This window comes from Patagioenas fasciata, chromosome 11 (genome assembly GCF_037038585.1).
Source record: "Patagioenas fasciata isolate bPatFas1 chromosome 11, bPatFas1.hap1, whole genome shotgun sequence".
In the NCBI taxonomy this organism is placed as follows: Eukaryota; Metazoa; Chordata; class Aves; order Columbiformes; family Columbidae; genus Patagioenas; species Patagioenas fasciata.
In genome coordinates, this window is record NC_092530.1 from 12189489 (window position 1) to 12213439 (window position 23951).

At 36.6% G+C, this 23951-nt stretch overlaps 1 protein-coding gene across 1 annotated transcript in view; it reads right to left on the reverse strand.

Annotated features, from left to right (window-relative positions):
- Positions 1-631: 631 nt before the first annotated feature.
- Positions 632-23951, reverse strand: part of SMARCA1 (SNF2 related chromatin remodeling ATPase 1) — a 34993-nt gene continuing 11673 nt past the window's right edge. Inside the window, exons 10-24 of the mRNA XM_065846079.2 lie at positions 23598-23707; positions 22698-22924; positions 22039-22160; positions 21509-21661; positions 19953-20085; positions 18827-18975; positions 18105-18224; positions 16811-16921; positions 16502-16615; positions 14007-14129; positions 12312-12444; positions 11478-11596; positions 11067-11279; positions 5605-5715; positions 632-4956 (exon numbers count right to left, since the gene is read on the reverse strand). Of these exons, the coding sequence (XP_065702151.1) occupies positions 4885-4956; positions 5605-5715; positions 11067-11279; positions 11478-11596; positions 12312-12444; positions 14007-14129; positions 16502-16615; positions 16811-16921; positions 18105-18224; positions 18827-18975; positions 19953-20085; positions 21509-21661; positions 22039-22160; positions 22698-22924; positions 23598-23707 (2010 nt within the window). The 3' untranslated portion in view covers positions 632-4884. The remainder of the gene's footprint in view (positions 4957-5604; positions 5716-11066; positions 11280-11477; positions 11597-12311; positions 12445-14006; positions 14130-16501; positions 16616-16810; positions 16922-18104; positions 18225-18826; positions 18976-19952; positions 20086-21508; positions 21662-22038; positions 22161-22697; positions 22925-23597; positions 23708-23951) is intronic.

Here is a 23951-nt window from a genome sequence, read left to right on the forward strand (position 1 = left end):
CCGGAAGAACTGGCAGGTACTGCTTCCAAGAAAATCTTGAAAACAGACTTTGGTGCCGGCCAAACACCACAGAGAATATGAAGTAGTAGAAACCAGCTGTGGGCTCACGCTCCGGCACCAAGCAAAGCGGTCCGGAAGCACTAGAGTTCTTGTAGTGAACCCAACAACTGTTCCACACTACTGCTGAGGACAAGGTAAAGCAATCCACATTTCTACTCCCAGATCCTTCTTCCTGGTCTAGGTGCCTCACCGGAAAAAGTCTGAGGTCTGTCAAAAGGCACTGTGGGGCAGACAGAATTGTGACCAGTCAATGCCAGGGCAAACTGGTATTCCACAGCTCCTAACTGCATCTCCTTTTTACTAGGGGGTCGTCCTGAGAAAAAAGTGGAAAACTGAGCATCCATTTAGGACATGTACCTCTCCAAGCAGAATACCCAGCATGCCTACTAGTGATGAACAGCTGCAACAACAAAACTCCTGGTCCCTACCATCCTGTGTCTCCAAGACTTAAGCTCCAAATTATTGTAGTAACACACCAGAGGTATAGAATAACAGAAAAACAGTAATATACTTTAATACATGATCAACATACATTGTATCATACCATACTAAGAGACAACACAGGCAAGGCTGTCATAAAAATACAGGCACTACTAGTACTTTATTTTAGATTACAAATAATTAGAAAGTTTGAAAGCAGATATGGAACAGCCACACACCCCCCTTACGTTCAGCTACCACAGCCTGAAGGTTACGAGAGGTACAAGAGCAACAAAAACAAGTCAGATTATTCTGAACAGTCCCCAAGTGCATGGGCCCATCTGTGCCAGAAGTATAATTACCAGAAGACGTCAGGTTCATATTAATTTTTATTTTCATATATGTACAACTTAACAAACAAATGTCAGTTTTTAAAAGTTCAGAAGTTATCTTTCAACATCACAATGTAGACATACCTTTGAGGCAGCAAATATTACTCCTATTAAGGCTCTTATGAAAGGATGGATATCATGCAAATGGCATTAAAAAGTACAATGCATTTCAAAATATGCAAACCAAGTACAACTTTAACTCTTTCAGAAAAAGAACGTATCAAACATTGTAACTGTGACCCACCAAAGCATTTACATACATGCTTGAAGCTAAGTACATGGACTAGATAAACTTAAGTAAAACATAACAACTGTCAAATTATCTTAACCAGATCAGAACTAGTCAGAGAACAATCCCTCCAACATCACAAGGACCCACGTCTAAACCAACCACGTCATTTTACATTCACATAGATCGCTGCCGACTGCAAAATTCCATACGCTTTTCCAACCCGTAAGGCCCACATTTTTCAGCTTTGGCATTGATTTGCGACCACTGCACGTACTAAATCCCCCCGCTGAGGCTGAGGAGGAGGCGTGCGCAGGGAGCGCCGGCACCACAGCACAGCTGCTGATGCTGCACAACACAAGTTACTTCCACCAGGCACCTAGGAAGGTTCTGATTCATTTCCATATACTGCACCCCTTGCTTATGATCTCAAAGAGTGAAAGTTGGTGGGTGTCTTTAAACCATAACCAGGCATTAGCACTAAATCAAACAAGCAATGCCAATCTAGAAGAAAAAATTCTTACTTGGTATTTCAGTATAGTAATGCTACTTATGCAGAGTATCTAAGGATGGTGTAATATTACCAGCAGGGATAAAGCTTCAATCCTTATGACATTATAATAAATTGAAATTAAACATAATGAGGATGGTCAGCTGCGTGACTTTTTTTTATTGTCACCACTAACTGATAATTCGAAAGCAATGAATATGTGAAAAGAACACAACAACTGTTGTGACCTCTCCCAGGACGTTCCGTGCACTGCCCCATGCGTGAAGGTACCAGTGACAGCTTTTTCTTTCTTCAAGCCTAATGCTAACACAATCAAATTTGAGGTGTCTATGCAAAGGAAACAAATTATTTTCTAAATTTTATATCATGTCAATTTTTGGCAATGACCACATTGCCTAAAGGCCCAAACTTTTCATAGGTTTCGTATAACATTACATTCAGTGCTTACAAACTTCTTACAAACAGGATTCCCCACCTAAGAAAACAATAGTTAAAAACAGGAAGGTTTCTTCACTTCAGTCCACCTAATTTTGAGTCGAAGCAGCACATAATTTAGATACTGCTAGGCACATACTGTGTGTGTATCTGCAGCTAGAAGAACAAAAAAGGAAAAGAAAGATCCATTTTACTTTAACCCTGACCAGCAGCTGTTAGCAATTTTCTTCAGTTATCACTGTGGGACGTGATGGATGAGAAGACCCAATATGCTGAGGAACTAGTACAGAGGGTACAAGTGCTCTCAAGGACTGTTGTTCAACAGCACATTCAGTTTAACTGGGAACTACAGGCTGTAAGAGAGAACAGATAGTTCCTGGGAGCATCTGTCATTCTTCAGAGAAGCTGTCTGATCAAGAGGATAATATCTGGAAGAACAATTGCATGATCTTTTGCTGTGTAGCTAGTATATCATGTCATTGAAGGAGGAGAAAAGTGAACATTAACTCAAGTGGTAACTCAGGAAATCTGCATGAAAGAACAAGTTGAGATATTACCATTTGAAGACTTTCCATACACTTCGTAACAGAGAAACGGAATACACAAAAACATGCAAGTCAAACCAAACTGATCTACAATAAACAAAACTAGAATACACTTACTTCTAGACTTAAAACATTAATATTCACCTAAAGCTAAACAGAAGCACTAGAATAAGATCTAGACCTCGCCATGTAATTGAGTAAAAAGGCTCTTCCAGCCTTTCTTTCCCTCCTCATTGTACTTGTTTTTAATAGTTTCAGGCCATAAATTTACATGGGAGCCAAAAAGCACATGTAAATAAGGCATCTTCCTCTCTCTCTTAATAGCAATGCTCCAGGGATTTGTGATTATGCATCTATGTATCTGCACAGCTTTCTTCCAGCCCATAATTACATGGGATGTCCTCGTCCCCAGGGTAAATCAGGATGTCAACTGCTCCACTACGAAAAATATTTTTTGAAAAGACATGCTTATTTTCTGAGCAGACCTATCCCATCTGGGCTGCATATTCATTTATAAGCACGCACTGACACCCGTGGCTAATCTTCTGTCTGAAAACTGTGCCCCACCGTTATTAGATGTAGCTCTCAACTCAGACGAACCTCAACAGATGAATAACCATTTTCACACTACAAGTCCCACAAACATAAGCCCAGTGAAATAATTAATAACTCGGTCCTCAAACAAAAGCTCCATTCCAAAATATCAAATCAAATTACTGATCTTTCAAAATGCTCAAACAAGTCATCACACCCATTTGCCCTAAATCTTAAACACTATCAAGCAAGATTCGAAATTATTCATCGAGCTTACAGAGATTAATCCCAGAAAACTTCAAAGACATTCCAATATATTTTAAATGACAGAAAAGAATACAGGCAGAACTCCGTCCTAAGACTTAAGAACTTCATAAAAAGTCCTAAATTTTATAAATACAGAAAGTAGCTGATGCAAAGCACGAAATACAAAGAGTTTGAAGAGATTTTTATATCTCAAAACAACTCAAGCCGCAGAAGGAAGCAAACTGCACGAGAAGACATTTACAAGTAGCCTTCAAGGGAAGCAGCACATAAAGCACACTGCATTAATCTAGGCCTGACACGACGAGGGCATGTCTCACTGCAGCAAGGTCCATACCAAACACCCGATGAGAGACACACGATTAAAGTAAAACATTAGATGTCACACTCGTCGTTCTACTGATCTGGGAAAGGTAGAGACTCCAAGGTGAGTGGAAACTATGAACCTGCTTAAAAAAGGCCATCCTTGCAAAGTCAAAAAAATCATACATCCAACACTTTCATCCCTTCATTAAAACAGAAATACTAAAAAGGAGCACTTCATAACATATCCCCATTTTTTCTGACTGACAAGGCGAATCAAAGGTAAAAGCAGAAAGTCAGCAGAGATCATTAGAGCAACAAAGGTCTTGCAGCACAAGGCAGCAGAGCCGAGCAGCCGACCAAACACAAGAGGAATTATTTGTGTGTTATTATTTAAAAAAGCTGTTAGCTGACTACTTCAGTTTATTAGGCATAGAAAGGTTTTCATCTAGAGATCGTTCTGAAAAACACCTCACCTTGTGTGTAAGCGTGTATGAAGCCCAGCGGAAACCAGTGATAAAAAAGAAAAAAATAATAATTATTTGCTGGCTTTCCTTCCAAACATTTCAGAGAAAAATGTCAACTGAATGCTGACAGCAAACAAGGATGCCAGTCTAACTGCATTTTTTTGTTCTGTCATGCTCCTGATCCTATCTAAGCACTCCTCTGGAAAACAAAATAACTCCGATCAATGATGAAGGCACAATTACACAAACCTTAACATTCACTCTCAATGTAGCTATGCAAAGAAGGGAGAGAGGGTGGGGAAAACAAAGGTGAAGTATATTTCTCTTCAAATAATTAAGTCAGTTTATTTTCCAAGCCGCCATATAAATTGAAAATATGAACCAACAATAATACAGCTATAGAATCTAGGTTTTCTTTCAAAGCAGCAGCATATAAAACATATAAAAGCTAAAACCTCAGCACAAGCTTCAAAAAAACAAGGACTGAGTGAATTTTGCTGAAGACGTGAAACTCACAAAATACGGTACACAAAAATACTGGAATGCATAAGATACAAAGCTACATATTTTAGGTAAAGAAAGACATTGTAAAGTATACAAAATTTGCAAAGTTAGACCATGGGGTTTGGGGAAGAGTACCATGAATACAAAGAAGTTGGCAATTAATACTTGAAGATGCAGAGAAGAAAGTGGCAGTTTTACAGTCAGCGTTCCGTTTTCAGGTTCACGACTTTACTTTCTTAGCATCTTTTTTTCCAGAGTTCTCAGTGGCCAAATCTGCTTTTCTCTTCTGTGACTAAAAAGAGGAAAAATATATATATCTATATTCAACAAAAAAGGTGGCATTATAAAAAAATTTAAGTCAATTACTAATTATTCAAAAAGAAGATAAGTGACCCCCATGTATTATATATTTTAATTTGGCTCTGTATAATGGGAACACAAAGAAAACCATCTAATTCTGCTGCCCTTTTTCTCTTCTTGAAATCAGTACGTGGTCTCAGTGGTACAGGTGCCACACACACCAAAACTGGGTGAAAAGATCAGGACCTTGACTTATACCCAATTCTGTTCTAAAGATGACAACTCTTCAAAATAAAAGAAGTACTTATTACTTCTTCTTCCAGAAACTACTACATAGGGTAGGAACAACAATCTGAGATTAACTTAAAGCAAACATACAATGCTAATATGTAGGTAGAAAGGAATCTACCTCTGCTAAACAAGAGACTCTCCTCAAAAAGAAAAGCCCCAAAATGCTATGAACCGAGAATGCCTACGTAAAATCTAGACAACCTGTGAATAAACAAATATTTCAGTTTCATCTCTCAACTAATGGTTTATACTAAAACAACCAGTGGCTACAATTATCTTTTTCATTTTCTAAAAAAATATAATTGAATTCCGCCCCCCCTAGAAATCAAGTAAGTGCTGCTGAACATACTGCTGTAACTTTTGCTCCTCTTTTCTTCTTTTCAGCTCTTTCTTTTTCCTCAATTTCCATATTTTCTTTTTCTATTAATGATATGAGAGTATTGCAGCGTCTCTGAAACTCCTAAGGAAAAAGAAAACATCACATTCTCTATATAAATTATACAAATCTCTCATTTACATAAATACATTCAAAATTCTTGAATTCCAAAATACTTAAGTTTTCCAAAAACGTTCAATATTCATGTACTAATAAGATTAGCTTAGTTATTGTTCATCTGTTTTTACCTTAGTGTAACCTTCTTTTTAAACAGAGATCTATTTAAATACTCAGCCTCCTGACAGGGAGCTTTCCAGATTGTCTGTATCTTCCAAACTGACACCCCAAAAGACTGATGTGATCTTTCATCTTGTTTAGATGCAGCAAATTCTAGTCTGCCAGCATACTATGGCAGACTTGAGGAAAACAGCTCTTGGAGCATATCTTTGAAGCAGAGAGAAAAGGAATCAAAGCTACCTTAAGCAACACTTCTGTGGCACACGGACAAGGTTTTTGTGACAAGACACTGTAGAGCTTCAAACTGGCAAAAATCTCTCCAGTCCCAAATCATTAACTCGCTGCTGTATATCTAGTCAAACAGCACCCGAAAAGTAGAAGGCCCTAAATGCTTTTAACATCAAGGTTGCCACACCATCTGAAAGTCATCAAGATTTAATGCTGAAAGGTCATTTATACAATTAAATATGTCCAATACAGCTCTACAAGTATCTGCATTGCAGCTAATAAGAGTTGGCTCAGTTAACAGAACTCATTTCACTTGGACAGTTTCTTGTATTCCATCTCTTACCAAATACATAACAGTACTAATTTTTATTCTAATTATTCAATGTGTTCTAGCTATACTGAAACAGCGATTTCATAGGCTTTTCTTTCCCACTAAAAGCAGGAAGCTTTCTTCTGAGGGAAAAAAAAAAAAAGTCAGAAAAATATGTCTTATCTCCATTAAATTCAATGAAGCCATTTTTGAACCACAAGCTATCGTAGAATTACCTAGTAGCATAAATCTCAACCTACAACTGGTCTATTCGCAATGAAGGGAACAGGTGACCTTTTCATCCAGGGATTAGTCTCTGTTTCCTCAGCACCTGTAACCTACATATTGCCTCGGCCATCATGTTACATGATGGAAAACGACACAGCCTACACGCTTTCTTGATCCTGAACATTCTGAACCAGTCAGAAATATGACTCATCTTTGAGACATTAAGACCCTCAAGCTTAACCACATTCCTTAAGTTCTATAGTTTCCACAGATCCCCCAATGAAGGGCGCACCAAGGCCTTGCGTGAAAGGTGTGTAACTCAGAATGGACACAGAGAATCCTGCCACGACATGAATTTTTTTTGCTTCAAAAAAACAAAACAAGACAAAAAGTCTTCAGGCCACTTTTCTCTACAACTCCCTGCTGGAAACACTCCAGCCTCATGCATGTAGTTTTGTAGACAGATTATTATAATGAGTAATTTCTACCACATCCATGTAAAAGAAACCCCACATCACCCATTACAGGTTCAATGATAAATGAGGGTGCCACATTTGCACCCTAGAACGTGACAGTCCTGCTGGAGCTAAAATACTCTCACTTCAACCCATAAAAACTCTCAAATTCCACCCGCACAACAGGGTTTAGATAAAACAGCAACAAGTCTGAGAAAACTTGAGTGCAAGTCATCCCAAGATACACTGCATGCCCAACACAGAACGAAAGAGAGCCTCTGTCCCAAAAACCTACGCTCTACAGACAAAAAGAGATGCTAAAAAGTAAAAGACTGAAGTGGAAAGATGATTGTCAATACATCAGAAGCAGTTTCCATCATTTAAGTTTGTGTACATGGCACCCAAAGACTTTAGAGCTGCAAGGAAAGGCTGATGCCAAACTGTTCCACAATAACCATCAGCTAAATCTTTTCTAGTATATGAAAAACCAGTTTGTGTTGAATTCAAGACAGGCAATTAATCAGAAAGGGCTAAGAAATAACCTTTGATCATTTTGCCTAAGGCACTAAGAAAAATCCTTGTCTTTCCTGAGGAAAAATGCTTGCCTACATACATTTCTTGAAGTGCACAGGTTCACGATTAGGGCTTGCAGGTGGACTGCTGCTCCAGAACACACTGTGGACAGAGCATGGACTCAAAAGACAGAGAACCACAGAAGCAGTTGGCAGTAAGACGTGACATGCAAACAGGTTTCTTCTACACCTACCACCAGAAAGAATCTGCATGATAAATCCTGCACTGAGCTACTGCAATTTCTATATGGACTGATCCATTCCTTTTTATTACCATAGAAATGCCTTGCACCTTTAGAGATAAGATTTTATTCAGCGTGGCCTGATACTTTTCTCTTTAGGATGGAAAGAGATAAGATGTACTTTGCTCACCCTTTCACAGCTATAAAGACTAGGATTGCACTAAATAAGATGGGAGCACTGAACCATCACCTTCTGCATGACTGACAGCAGAGATGCTGACTTGGGAGGGAATGCAGTCCTAAGCTCTGTCAACAGGGTCGTGGATTCCTGTATTTACAAAGGAGTCATTTGTCTTACACTGGGTAGGGTTTGCAGAAAGGTAAGAGAGAATATGCATGATTTATGACTTCAGAAAACAAATACATGATTCACTGCTGCCATGCTATTTTGCACTCTTCCTGCATGGACAGAAATAAAAGAACAACAACAACTAAACTTAGAAAATCTAAACCTCTATGACCAGTTTAAAAAAATAACACCACTACAATTTTAGGCACTCTCAGTCTCTTTGAAAACTTATATTTGGGGTAAACCATCTGGTTTTGGAATAAATAAATGAAGCAGAATTTTCGTTTTCAAAAGAGAAATCTTCAGAAGGACAAGGAACAGAAATAGGAAGATGGAAGATAAATTGGCTATTTACATGGAATTCAAGAGACATCTAGTGGTTAGTAGAACACAAAGCTTCCTCAAACAGCCTTTTCAGAATTATGATGCTCTTTCCATCTTGTTTCATATCACTTTGAATGTAATCAGGGGTAATTGAGACCACATGTGAATTTCAGCATTGCAAGAAGTTTTATCCACTTTCACCGAACTTACTATTTAGCCCTTCATAAAGATTTGTACTTATACTCCATTCATTATTCTTAGTTTCAAGTGACTTTCCAGCACATTTTTTCATAAAAACTGCCTAGCTAGTGCAAAATGAGCCCACGGAAATTAATACTTTCACAAATGTCAGATTATTTGAAAACATATATCGGCAATTAGCAGTTATAAACTACTAACCCAGGGGTGTCAAAGTCATTTCAGCCTCGCGGTTGGAGTAGTTACGTTTATACAGACTTAAAAACCACACTGGGCCCTTTGAAGGCAACTACAAGGCTGATGCGGCCCCCGGTGAAAATGAGTTTGACACCCCTGTACCAAATACCATGCATTTCATGGCAATTTAAAACATTTAGGAAAATTAAATGTGTGTTGAAAGGAAAATATTATTTTAGCTTTGTATTTTTGTATTATTATTTCTTCTACTACACAGTTGAAAATAATATTCTATCTATTAATACTTTCAGTAAGACAAAACATAAGCCAAAATATTTACTATATTCCCAGTGCCTCAATTTCAGCATTAGACACCACAGAACATGTTTCTACACTTTAGCATATGATTCTTATCTCCTTTAAAAAGAAATTATTCTGAACAAAAGGATCTGCAAGAAGATTTAAGTTGAATAATTAACTTTCCCCTGACTTAACTGTATGTCAACTAATATTAAAAGTTGAACTACATTTTTAATTTCTAGTACTCATTTCTATGATTTACTTGAATGGATTCCTCCACAGACAACTTAAAAGGAACTTCATAATAGACTAAATATTGGAAGTTTCTCTCTTTATGGACATAATTTTAAAATCTAGTATTACTTCAAACAGACATTTTAGCAAGTAAAGCTCATAATTCTTTTTAATTAAGGGCTAAGTGCTGCACTATCCAGAACCACTTTAATGGCTGAAATATCGAGGAGAAATTGTATCGCATAATTATAAGTAGTACTGGGAAAAGCAAATATTGCCACCTGTTCAAACACACATTTTTACACTTTTATGTTTTATTTATTCTTAGTACAGTACCCAGAACTCTGAAAGAACATTTTATAAACAAATCCTGATGCCAGGAAATGAAGACAGTAAATAATAATGCACAGTGGTTCTGTAATTGCCAGACTAAACTACCAAAACAATCCAGATCTGTATACAAAATTACATTTAAGTTACATGACTGCAGCATAGCATTTAATTAGAAATTTGCTTACAAGAAAATGGGGAGAATCTATGACAGCTGGGTATGGGACCACATGCTCCACTCTTTTGTAACACTCATGACCAATATGGTTTTGTATTCAAGCAGACAAAAAAGGGTCCCAGTTCTCACTCACCACAAGTAAGATAAAGTTATTTCTGGTATTATAAAAAAAAAATTGGAAGTACATTTTTCGCATATAAATATGCTCATATGGAAATGGACACATGTATTTCTTATATATGATGCAGAGACTTGCAGATTTCACTCATAGGAAAAAAGAACCAAATCTGGGGAGATCTGAACAAAAGTTCCAGGGCAGAGCTAACAGCTTTCTATCATTACAAGTGCCATGTTCTGAGGTTGGTACCTACATCGGTTATTATTTGCAACCACCAAAGCTTCTGTTAGTGTCACCACTTCCCACTTAAGGACTGGATTTAAAAAGCATGGCTCTGCTCTTCAGACAGAGAAAGAAAAACAATAATACAGCTAGAATTCAGAGTACCAGTCTACTTGCTACCACACTTGTATTATATTCTCTAAGTATGAAAAGAATCTTCAGAAAAGTATAACTAAAAAACAATTAAACACTTGTATGTGATAATCCTTATTCACAACTATGAAGTGCATTTTAAACCAACTGTTTCAATGATTAATTCTTACATTAATCACTGAATTTCCTCATGCTTTTACAAATTAAGTACCAATATTGAAAGGTGTTCTTTTCTCCAAGTATATCATTCAGATGTTTTCAGTCTTTAATATTGTCCAATAATTCTGGAAAGCAGTCATATTTTAATACATTGTTTGGGAAAACTTCTAGTTTGCAATAAAAGTACCAGGATATTTATAAGCATAGTCTACCCCTCCATGAATCCCTTTGGGTAACATGGGACTTCAGCCTGGCAGATTTTCTAATCTGTTTGTTTCAGCTGTATTGTGTTTGCTGTACTAAGGGAAAAGGTTATTTTATTAAAAACTATAAATGAGAATAAAAAAATCGAAGTTATTCTTTCAGCACTTGTTTCCTAGACTCCAATATTCTGGCACAAATCCAAATTTTATGCAACGGTGCGTAAAAAAAGGAACAAGATACTTCATATAACAACTCAGTCCCCATAACTGACACCTACCATGGCAGTTCTAGATTTGATGAACCAGTCGAATCTGAACTGAGGAGCGTTGCGCACGCACTGCCGCAGCTCCTCGTACACATTTTCTTTGTCAAAGCCCATCTTGTGTAACATGCATATCAAAAATCTGTCTTCCTCTTCTGTGTAATTTTTCCCTTTGTTTGTTCCATACTGAATACGTAACTGATGAAAAGGTGCTTTATACCGTGCAATCTGAATGCAAAACAAAAATAGGGACTATCAAGCATACAATACCACACCAAGGACTTATTACATATTAGTGTAGATTGCTGATATATAGTTTTCTATATATGCTACATAAAAAAATAGAACTCCCATCCCCAACTATTCCTCTTCTGAAAGAATCTGGAAGAAGTTAGCTGTCGAGAACAAAAAACTTGTAATAATTACTTTGGCATCGAGGGCTTTCTTGATACTGATCCTCCGTTGAATTCTTGCCTCTCCTCGTTCAATTTGAGCCATAATCCTCTCAATGTCCTGTAGTTCATTACAACGTTCCCAAAAAACAGCTAAAAATGCAAAGCAAAATTTTTAATGATAGCTTTTTTTTCACAATGGTGAAACTGGTTAGAGCTGCTAGTTAAGCAGTGAAACGTTCATATTCCAGTTTTCGCTGGCTATCTCTAAGGTCGGAGATTACTTGGTCTATCTGTTATAAAAGTTACTAATTTGTGCCTTCTCCAGTGACATCTTTTAACCAACCTAAAATAGATACAACACTTCAAAGGGAATTTTTGTGCAGCTCTTCCGTTTTAAGCTACAGGAAGAACATTGCAAAGGTAATTTTAAGAAGGCATTTAGTAAAATTAAATCCAAGGATGAAAGAGGAAGAATTCTGTACAAATTTAAAAGTACTGCGCAAGTACAAAAGACAAAGATACAGCACACTAGCTAAAACAGCATATATACTCACTGCATTAACAATCATGTTGCCACCATAAGGCAACTTCATGATTGCACAAGACCATGTTGTCAATGTAAATTAACTATGCCAAATTCTAAATTTTGACCAAGGAGGGACAAAAGTAGCTGAAGGCATCTTTAGATGCAGTAAATTAAACCCTTTTAACAGAATTAAGTCTTCTGAATAGAACCACCATGTACTTCTTAAAGAAAATATTCTTATACACATCCAAATTTTACATCTTCTAATATTTAAAGAACATGTAGTAAAAGATGACAGTGATATCACACGATTAAGAAATACATTTCAAAATTTCATACCTGAATATTCAATGACCTCCTCAGGCGATTTTCCCTCCACCTCTCGGGCAATATTGTCTATATCATCACGACCGTATTTCTCATTAGCTTTAATAAACTGGTTAAAATCTCTTTTATTCCAGTTTGTAAAACCCTGTAAGCAGCAAGAGATCGAGAAAGTATTACTAGGTAGAAGGGAATCATTTTGCAAAATTTTGTCTTACATATGTATCATTTGCTGCAGTTGGCAATAGCTCTGCAATGTCACATCATTGCAGCGGTTAATGGTCTTTCAGGATTTCCAGAAACTTGTACTATCCAGGGTTTATTACTGAACCATTAAAAGTCTAAAGAGTCGCTTTTGTGCATCACTCCACATGCATTAGGAAGAGCTTTTTACTCTTCCTTCTTTACAAACTTTTTACATGGTATTTCTCCAGAGAAAGCAGCTCAATGACAGGTTACCGTAATTTTATGTAAGTCACCCTTCAGCAGATAAAAGCAACAAATGTGTTAGGAACACAGGGTGCACCAATGCAAGTGTCATTACAAGGTCTTAGAGTAGTGCAAGTACCTAAAGCCAGAGCTTCTACTTTGGACATTTACAAAACTTGAACCAGACAAACACTTCGATGAAAATATAAACGTGTCAAGAAACTATCTCCAGGTCAAAAAGATGAAAATAGAAACTCTATAGCACTGTCACACAGATAATTTGTTATGTACTGAAGAAATTAATCCAAAACTGAACAACAGTTAAGGGATGCACAAAAACATCATCCAAGAACGAGACATTACAATTTAAAGACAGAGAAAAGAGAAAACATCAAGAACAAACAAGAAAATCACAGGCCTGAACAGCAATTTGTAGTGCACTGAGTCCTTCATCACAGAAATACATTTACATGGAACTCCGCCACTTCTCCAGCTGAATAAGCTCACTTCGCAATCAGATAGCATCCTTACAAGAAGCCAAATACACACAATACAAATATTTACTTTTAATCTTTAACAGCAGTACTGACATGCATGTCAGCACCTGTTACAAAGAAGTGAAATGAACAGTCAGATTGTGACCTTGCTTATTGCTTCTCCAGGTACATTACATCCAATTATTTTACAGAAAATTTTCTGAATCAAAAACCTTGTTAGTTTTTGAGTCACACCCTTCTCCTTAACAATTAGCTTTTAATAAGCCTACTCAGCAGGGTAACAGTCCAAAAAGTCACAAAAGTAGCCAGTGATGGAGATCCAGCCCGAGTATAAAATAAACATGCCCAATAACCCAAGTGGAACAAAAATCAATGCATGTGACATCTTATTCATCTGTGTAAATACCATACAGACGTCAACAGAGGCTTGTCCTCTCTGATACAAACTCTTTTTGATGAAAAAACCATGCAAGGCAGATGCATACATGAGAAATCCACTGGCTGGATTTCTGCAGGCATTGCTGGCTGGTGCATCTGCTACACAAGGCCTTGTTTCAGAAACTTCGCAGGCATTCAGGGTAATAGCAGGTGACTAAGACAAACTTGCTCAAGAACAGGGAAGGTCCCTCAAAGCAAAACCAAGAAAAATTATTACATGTTGTGTGCTTTCTTCTTTCTATAACATCAGTGTATTTTTCCTGTGCATATTTGCCATTATTAGCATTTATATTCCACACTAGTGAAAAAATCATATGGTGAAATACTTCAGCTGGTGTTACTTTACCTGTGTTAGAAGCTTTTCTTTCTCTTCAGTTTCCTCAGTATTCAGAGGCATAGACTCATCTATCTTCTTTTGCTCCTCTTTTTGTACCTGAGCTGCATTCGGGAGGTCAGGATTCCTGGGGACCTAAAATCAGGGGTGTCAATAAGCAGTAGTGCAGCCATATTATTAAAAAGACTCAACTTTTCTATCAACCTTGGTTTACAACTTATAAGCACACATAAGATCTCCCAGGACTGACAGAGTCCACAGTATTTGTCATCGCAGAACAAACAAAAAAGCACCACCCCACTTCCTATTTAAAATAACTAAAAATAACTATCAGAGTATTTTCATCAGTGTCTACAAAACTGTTGCAAAATGTAAGCTACTATCCTCCAAGACAAGGTGATGTATCAAATACTGTCATTTGTCTGTGCTAGTTCCTTCCTGTCTCACAAGCTGCTAATGTAAATTCAGTCTCACCTGTAAGTAACAAAAGGGCCCTATTCACTTTTCCGTTAAGAAATTTCAGTGCAAAACACTGCAGAATACATGTAAGTGGTAAAATACATTTTTCCAACCATTAAATATTGAAGCACTAATCTGTACATTTACCAAATGTGTTTTACCTCGATTTGAATCTTATCGCTTTAACCCCTCCTCCCAAAAATAGGACTAGTTTGTCAAATGTACGTTATAATTTTGCTATGCCCTGTACCCCCCACTTGTACACACAATATCTTGGGGATATTGCAAGAGGCAGAGCCTCACCCAGTGTGAGCAGCACAGGCCACCAATCTCAGTGGCACTCTTCATTAGCGACGGTTCTACTCTCTTATACCCAACAGCTTCTAATGTTTCATAACTACAGGGAAATGCTAAGTTCTGCCAGATTTACTATAAAGATACACACACTGCCAAAGGACAGAGCAGACAGACAACACTATGTAAACAAGGCCAAGCAACAGGTTCCCCATCCTTCTCCACACTGACACCTATTAAATATTTGGGAGCATTAAACTGCGTACTCCAATTCCACCACCGCACAACACCAAAACACTCAGAAACCAGGATCTAGTAAAGATTTTGTAGGCTTTACATTTTTCTACCGCAAAACACAAAGGAAGATACGAGCTGCTTTAACCTCTGGCTAAGAAATTGGTGGTTGAAGTTAAGACTGACATAAAGCATGGTCTCTACCTATTCCATATCTCTGATACTATTTATGGCAGCCTTCGGTTTTAATAATAAACTCTCTTCAGGTGCAAAGTTATACTCCCATTCCAAAGCAGAACAAACAATCATATTCATGATTTTAACCACCAGCAAACCGTTGTAAATTTTCAGGATAACAAGCATTCATTTTCAACCTATCCAATCTGGCATGTTTTGTTAACAGGACTGAAACACCTCTTTTTACATGTGTATTGTAAACATCAGCAATTCTCTCACACTTATTTGTTGGAGCACTAATTGAATAATTCCTTTGCCTAAGCGAATTGCACTTCCTTAAATTCTTAATTCTACCCTACCATCCACATAAAATTATTTTTGCTTCAAACAAGAATCTAATCTAATTCTGCTTTTTCTTAAAAAATATATTTTGCTAATATTAATTCTACTCTTTTCACAACACCAATTTCCTATTCATTGCTTTGTATGACGAGTTTATGTTCCCCAACACATTTTATACATGATTTCTTCTTGCTGCAACCTGTCATGAAACATGGGGCTTTTTAAAGTAAGTTACATGTCTGGAAGTCGGGGATCCATTTGATTTACTGAGCCAACACTGATGCGAGTAATGAAAATCAACATCAAAAAAGAATCTGTGTTCAATGCTTGCCCAGAAATGTCAGCCGAGAAGAGGCAAAAATTCAGCTAAGGCATAGCAGGAAATAAAGCTAAGTCTATTGACTAGGGTTCTTTTTGAAATAGTAATACACTCAGACTTCTCCACACCTTTAGGCATTTTATACCCCAGCAAAATGCAAGGAAAATTGGTGTCACTTTGCTTATTGTCATATCAATACAAAGCCAACTTCAATATTTCCTTAAGTTACTTTCTGCACAACATATAAAAAAGCTATAACAAAAAAAAAATGTATCATACCCTGGAAGGTGATATTTTATTCGCCAAAAATTATTTTCTCACCTTAGACCACATATCACACCTCTAGTTTTGAGGAGAAGTACATGAAGTATCAGAACTGCCTTTTTTCTACTCTATTTTATTGTTGGGAACCCATCACAAAGCTACAGAGATACGAAATTTTTAACGAAGAAAGGAACTACAGGTTACTTTTTCTGTTCCACAGTGGAACAGAAACAGGGGGAATAGAGGGTTTAAGCCAGTTCTTCTACAACGATAAGCACTTTGCAAAAAGAATGACCAGAATGATACGGTTTTTAGTTGCAATCTCATTTGCTTCATTTAGCTCTTGATAAGGTTGCAATAATCTGCAAAGAGAAATACAAATACAATTCACTCATTTGAAGAGGAAAAAAAGCATTACCTTATATCCTATAGTCTTACGATAATACAGAATTTCTTTTTCCAGAAGTTCAAATAACCGTGGTGGGAAAAACTGGAAATCCTGAATATTTGGTTGTTTTGGAGGTCGTGGAGCCTTCAAAAATACACAGGTATATTAACACCATATAAGCTTGATTTCTGTGCAATTAAACTGCTATAATTCAGCAGCAGTGGCAACCTATCACTTACATCCCTTTTATTACCAGTCCAGGGTAGGAGCAAGGGATGCAATTTGAGAGAGGAGAAGAGCAAAAGAACAAGAACCCCCCCGTACTTGCCAACTCCTTACCTTTGGCACTTTTGGCTCACTAACACGCAGGGCTTCTCTAAAATAAGCATCGACTGCGTAATTAGCTTTGCGTTCTCGTTTTGGAGGCTCTATCCATTCCATCATGCTCAGCTACATGCAGAATAGAAAAAAAAAAATTAAACTAACTGGATGCTTTCCTAAAGTGGCAAAAGTAACGACTAATGTGGCACCACAAAACCGGAACGTCTATTTGCGTGGCAAGTCAATGGTTGTGTTCAATAATTCGGATACTATGAAAGAGCTCAAAAATAAGCTAGAAATTACAGCTGGTTATAATACGTATTTAAACACCTAAAAGATAATACACAAGTAAGGGAGTGCAGTGGCATGGATAGATCCCTTTACAGTATTCTACTTATTTCAGACACCTGAGTAAGGTTATGAGTCCATCCATCAAATGAGAATGGAAGGACTGGGGCTCTGAATTCTATAGTACCTTGTGATACAAATTAATTGTTTCTCCTGTAAATGTTATAATGAATAAACTCTACAGAGACTACAACATTGGCAAAAAAAATCCACTAGCAGCAAATAATCTTAACAAAATTACTTGAATTAAGTATACTTCAAGACTATGCTGTATTTAGCTGACTTCTTGTAATAAAATTATCAACAAGAGAAAAAGTCTTAGGTATCTACACACACACCTTACTCTGTTTTCATTAAATAGTTTATTTTACTAAATGTTTCTTCAAAACAGATAAGAAAGCTGGGTTAGAAGTGCATTCTGTAGTTAACAAATAGGAGTTCACATATCTGATTCCAGATAAGACTTTAAGAATATCTTAACTATACACCCTGTACAAAACACAGACATGCAGGGGTGACCTTGTGGGACCCCAGGCAACACCTCTTTGTTTGGATGATCCTTCTGTGATTAGGTAAATCATTGTACAAACCGTTCATACTAATGCTTGTGACTAAAACCTTCAGTGCAAAAGAGACTTAAATCCAGGTTTCACATACAAAATAATTATCAGGCCTGTTTTTTCCTCTGGGTTGTGTAGCAGCATAGTAGGATGCAACATAGTATTTCAGGAAAGGACAGAAAAAAATCTGAGCAATATTATCAGATTTTACCATGAAGTAGAACAGTAGGGCTGAAAGCTAATTCAACATAACTTCAGAAAACTGATGCTTCTGCAGAGCTAAGTGAATTTTTCAGTGGCTTCTTACTTCTCTAGAATAACCTTTACAGTCATAACATTTCTATTATCGTATGGCCTTTATGGTGGCACCTCTAACAAAGTCTGAAAGGCTTTAAGAAAATTACCTTTTGTTTTTCTCTATAATCTTCACCTTCAAAGTTGTATAAGCTCATTTCTGTGTCCATGGTGAAATTTCGTAAGGAGCTCTCCCCCATCTTCTGCAATCGTTCATTCATTTCAGCTGTCTAAAATACAGGAAGATACTTTTAGGCTCACTCAAGCTGTTTTATCTTTTCTGATAAAAAAAAAGCTCTCAGCATTATTGAAACATTCTCAACGTCTTCTGCTTTAAACTTTTACTTACACTTTCCTTGGAAGGAGAGATGCACACACTGCTTTTTAGCTTTGAACAATCTGACTCCAAGACTTTCCATTAAACTGAATTTATTATGCTGTGACGTAGCCCAACAACTCTATGATTTAACTTTTAAATTTAAATGAAATTTATGCCCAACACTTTGAAGCTGAAATGGTAGTTCATTTTTCCAACAGCTACCTGTTCCCCAATAAAGTTCCATAAAGGTTTTGTGTCTATTAGGCATAAAATTTATAGCTTTCTAAAACACACAAAATAAACCATGCTTAAGATACAGCACACAGAGTATGAACTCTGAACACAGTTATAACTCACTAATTCTACTCCTTCAAAACTTTCATAGGCTTTATGAACAGTAACGTAGTAGTTGGTCATATAAATAGGCTTCCATAATCAGATTTAATTTCTATTCTGTGCATATATATCTAATGTTTGACACGTTTCAAATTCTGTACGAAATTGTTCTCTAACCTTCTTTTCACCTCGTTCTAAAATAGTGGTTATATCTTCTTCTGTCAGCTCACTGTCTTTAGAGGCAAAAACATGCGTGGCTCCATGCCGGATCATCTGCAACATTTCATCTTTTGCCAGTTTGTTAGACTGTTGGTCTATGAGCCTTCCTAAAATTGGAACAAACATGTTGAGAGTTATAATAGAAAAGTACTAGTAGGATCACGCAAACAGTGGATTTTTTTAGTTCACTGTCAGAACAAGAAAGGAAAAACAAAGGCACCGCACAGAAAAAAACAACTACATCACATTTCACTTGAGCTGAAAATAAACAGAAATCTAGAAATTCAGGGAAAAAAAATAACAATTTTGGATCAAGCCATAACAAAGAAGGTTTCTCAGATAATCCAAATTTTATGTCTAAGATCTTATTCCTACAAAGTTAACTCAATTTCTAGATCAAAATTCTATTTCAAAATGAAAAATTATAAAATATTCTGTAATTAAGTATAGTACTTAAGATTTTTAACACTCACTTCACTGATTTCAACACAAACCTCTGAGTATTTTTCCCAGAGTTCTAATTTCTGTCCTGCAATCTCCCTCAGCCCTTCTCATCTCTTCAGGGACCACCAAAATGGTGACCATCATCCTTTCAGTAGCCCACCCTTTTGGAAATACAACCAACCTCCAAAACTTAGCTTGAGAGCTTTACTTTTTGACAAACTACTCTTTCAAGAACTTCTAAACAGATACACACAAAGCAGTTTTAATGTTCAGTAAATTAAAATGTGGTTCTAAGCAGCAGATCTATACAATTATTTGTATCTGTCATGGAACGTATCTTTTTTTCCCTTTTTAATATAACAAAAATCAAGTAACATCTATTCAGCTGTGGTTTGCTTTCCTCATTTAAAGTCTCAGCAGAAGTTTATGTCCATATTACTTAAGGAAACATTGGGTTTTTTTCAAAAACTTCAGCTGAACAAGTAAATAACACATTAAGAGTTTCTTAGGTTGTTTTATTGTACTGCTATTATACACAAGGCCTGCTTTCTCTCATACTGTACATTCGTACAGTTATTTAACCCATACTTTAAGGGACTGAACAATTCTGTTGCAGACAAACATATATAGCAGTTGATACCTTGTTGTATAACTATAGAGTCCAGTCTCAGTTTTATTTCAGCTCTTTCTACAATCCTCTCTTCAACAGTATTATCAGTGATTAGTCGAAACACCCGTACTGGTTTCTTTTGACCAATACGATGCGCACGATCCTAACAAACATAAATCAGTGAGTGTTCAGCAACAAAAGCTCACAAGCAACAGACAGTTAGCTTGCTATATAGCAGAAACAGCAGACTGAAACTACCATATGTTGCATGGTTCCTTGCTTATTCAGAGTATAAAAAAAAAAAATAAAACCAATACAGCAATAATTACTTATCTCTGGCTATTACATCTTTAATGTTCGCATAATTCTATAACAATAAATGCATCTACCTCATTGTAAATGAAGATAATGTCTGTCTAGACTGCAAATGGCAAGTGGAGATACAACAGGATATAAATAGTACACATCTGCTCTGCTTTCAAACTCATTCTCCACCTTGACATAGGTATTGAAACTTTGGCACCCCTGGCATGAGCATATTGATTCCACAGGCCAAGTCCACACAGCCACAGCTTCAATACCATATGTGGCCCAAGCAGCTACATTAAAGCATCAATATGCAGCTCACATAGTACAGGTACCATACACAGCAAATGGAGTTATTAGACTAACATGCTAAACGTGTGCTTATTCTCTCTGGAAAACATGAATAAAAATATTATTTTGTCCTCTTAAATAAAAGAAGTTAAACAATTGGCCTTCAAGCTGTTAGTACCAGGATATTCCACCTGTCCTTTACACATGAATTGTTTAATCTTTTACTCCCCGGCATAACATTAGTTTCTTTCTGATAATCCTACTAAACCTCACAAATCGTACTCATCAGTTTTCCAGGAGGTCAGTGTGCTATTGGCAGTCAGCACGCATACCATGAGGATGCATTATTTACAGTAAATATTTGATATTTTTAAGGGGATTAAAAACAAACCCGAACAAACACCACACAAATCACAGAACACCCCACCCCCCTCCAATCGTGCAAGAAGCTTCATGTGACTTTTATTCCTCACGAAACAAACTACAGGCTTGATTTTTTGACATTCAGCACTCAGAAGACTTTATGTTTAACCCAAAGATACTTTTTTTTTCCCTTTGCATCATCACTGAATGATTTTACACTATATAGAAACAAGGTGGATGGCAAAAGCATGAGTTTCCCAGAAGGGAGGAATATAAATCCACATGCTTTTAATTCTTTGCTATTATTTTGGCAACAGCCCTCTGTTATTCATTTTTTTCTGGAAAGACAGAATTAAGAATCATTCTTTGGATAAAAAATATTGATACAGTATTTTGAGAGAAGTAATCATATTCAATCATGAAAATAATTAAAACAAAGTTATAGAGAAAAATCTACAGTTTCTTCCACAATTCTGTTCACACCCTTTTTATTTACTTTCCTAGTTTCTTGGCATTAAATGCAAAAAATAAAGAAAAATAACAAGAATGTAAGTTCTGGAAACACTTACACAAAATAGAACAATGACAACTTTAATAAATGAATGTGTATTAGGGAGTTAACTCACCATGGCTTGCAGATCTACTTGAGGGTTCCAATCTGAATCATAGAGAATAACCACATCAGCCGTTGCCAAATTGATTCCAAGACCTCCAGCTCTGGTACTCAGCATGAAAATAAATTTACTGCTGTTGGGAGCATTAAATGTGTCTATTGCTTCCTAAAAGAAAAAGAAGCATCATTTAAGTCTCAGAGTTTTCAAACAAGCTTCTAATACACTGGTGGCTTTTCAATAAAATTTCTTTGAAATATACAGAATTTTCATAACAAAACCGATTTTTTTCTAGAAGAAACTGTAGGTCTGCACAGGTAGAAAAAAACATTCCAAGTCCACAAAATATTACATTTTTCATTTAGTTGAGGAGCAAATTAAATGTATTTTACTGTGGGCTTTCGTTAGGAAAAACAAATACCCTTAGCAGCCTTTTTAAACTGTAGCATTTTTGCCTTAAACAATGACATAGCTACTTACATATAAATGTAAATAACTTAATCTGTCAATCAAATACATTTCTTGTTAACATACAACTTCCTCACCTCTCTTTCTTCATGTGGCGTCTGTCCATCCAGTCGGCAGTATTCGTACCCGCGCCACATGCAATAGTCTTCCAAAATATCCAGTAAGCGAGTCATCTGACTAAAAAGTAGAACTCTGGAACCTGACAGAACAACACAGAAGGTTTGTCACTGGTTTTATGTTTTCACATTAATCTTATCATAGAGCACGAGTTAGAATTCACCTGAAATATTTGGTACTATGCCTAACTTACTCAAATAAGTCTCTCTTCTGAAGTTACTTTTCTGGTATTGATTTAACTCCTCCTGAAGACAGATTGATTGATAATTTATACAGAAGAAATATACAGCTTAAAACCATGGTAAAATAGGTAGCTGACGACTCGCACACAGTGAAACTAATCCCCTCATAAGAAATTTTCTCAAAGACAGCAGAAGGGGGGCTCTGCTCTTCCTTTCCTTCTACTTCTCCATATTATTAGTCTTCATCATCATTCCTATAAAACTTCCTTCCCTCCATGTGTCAAGATCTACAGAAAAATTATTTTCAACAAAAACCTCACTGAAAGTAATGAATGCATTCACTAGAGAAAAGACAAGAATGAATCTAGGCAATTTTTGAAAGGCGGTTTTATTCACAAGCAGCATTTAGATCACTCCTGTTGTTGAACAGTACTCACCCTGCTCTCTGAGTTTTGCAAGCAGTTTGTCCAGAACCAACATTTTACCGCTGTTAGTGATGAGATGTGTGTCAGTGGTGTAAGGAGGGCCCGGCTCAGCACCATCAAACAGGTACGGGTGGTTACAGCATTTCCGCAGCTGCATCAGAATATTCAGCAGACGCATCTTATCCATTTTCCCAGCTGAATTGAGGATATCAATATCTTTCATCAGGATCCTTGTGTACCTAAAGTTTTATAGGCAATTTTGAACAACTCTCAGTTTTTATTTCACATTTAAAACATTAAGTAAACTCTGCAATATCCCAATTACTTATTTCTGGATGCAGGAGCTTGCTTTGTTTTTATAACAACGAGCTATACTTCTACGAAACTTTGTGAAAAGTCGGACTGATAACAAGGATTTATAAATCCATATCTAAACAGAAAAGGCAATTTGTCTGTGAGTGACAATGATCTGTCATTTACAGGTTATCTTACACTTCTATTATAGGACTACGAAGTAGATTAAAGATATGATTTGACTCAAACTGCTATGCTGACCTGGCTCCTTTTCTCACATCTCTTCTGGGTATGTGGCTCCTCAAGGTTTTATTTTAATTTCAGTTCAGACTTCTACTGGTGCAAATACACTTGAAGCAAAGGAGGAAACTCGGTATATGTTCTTTCAAATAAAAATAAGGAAAGAAAAGAAGTTCTGCTTTCTTGCTCTCAACCCTTTTCACTATCCTTCCTGAGCATTTTGTGAATTGTGCAACTTTAAAAAAAAGCCCCAATGACAGCTACAAATACACTACTCCATCTGACTGTCTCAATATGCAACTACTAGGAAAAAAAAAGTGTGAAGAGCTGTAGTGTTCTTTATCAGAAAAGAATCTTAGAGTGATGTAAATAACTTACCATTCCCTCTGCATTTTGCTGAGCCCAAGATAAATTTTTACTTCCTTCTTTGGAGGCAAACTCTTTTCTACTTCAGCTTTTATGCGACGTAATAAAAATGGCTTCAACACCTACATAAATTAGGAGTTTTTCCAGAGAAAAATTTATAAAATTGACTGCCTCAAATACAAAAATAACAGATTCAGTTATCTGATATTTATTCAGAACCAATCGATATCTATTTCTGAAGGAGTTGCTATGACAGCAAATTCTGCAAAATGAAGTTGTCCACTAATAAGCTAAGATCACACATAAATATGTAACACTACATAAAGACCCAGAAGCCTATAAAAATCTATTTATTACCTTTTGACA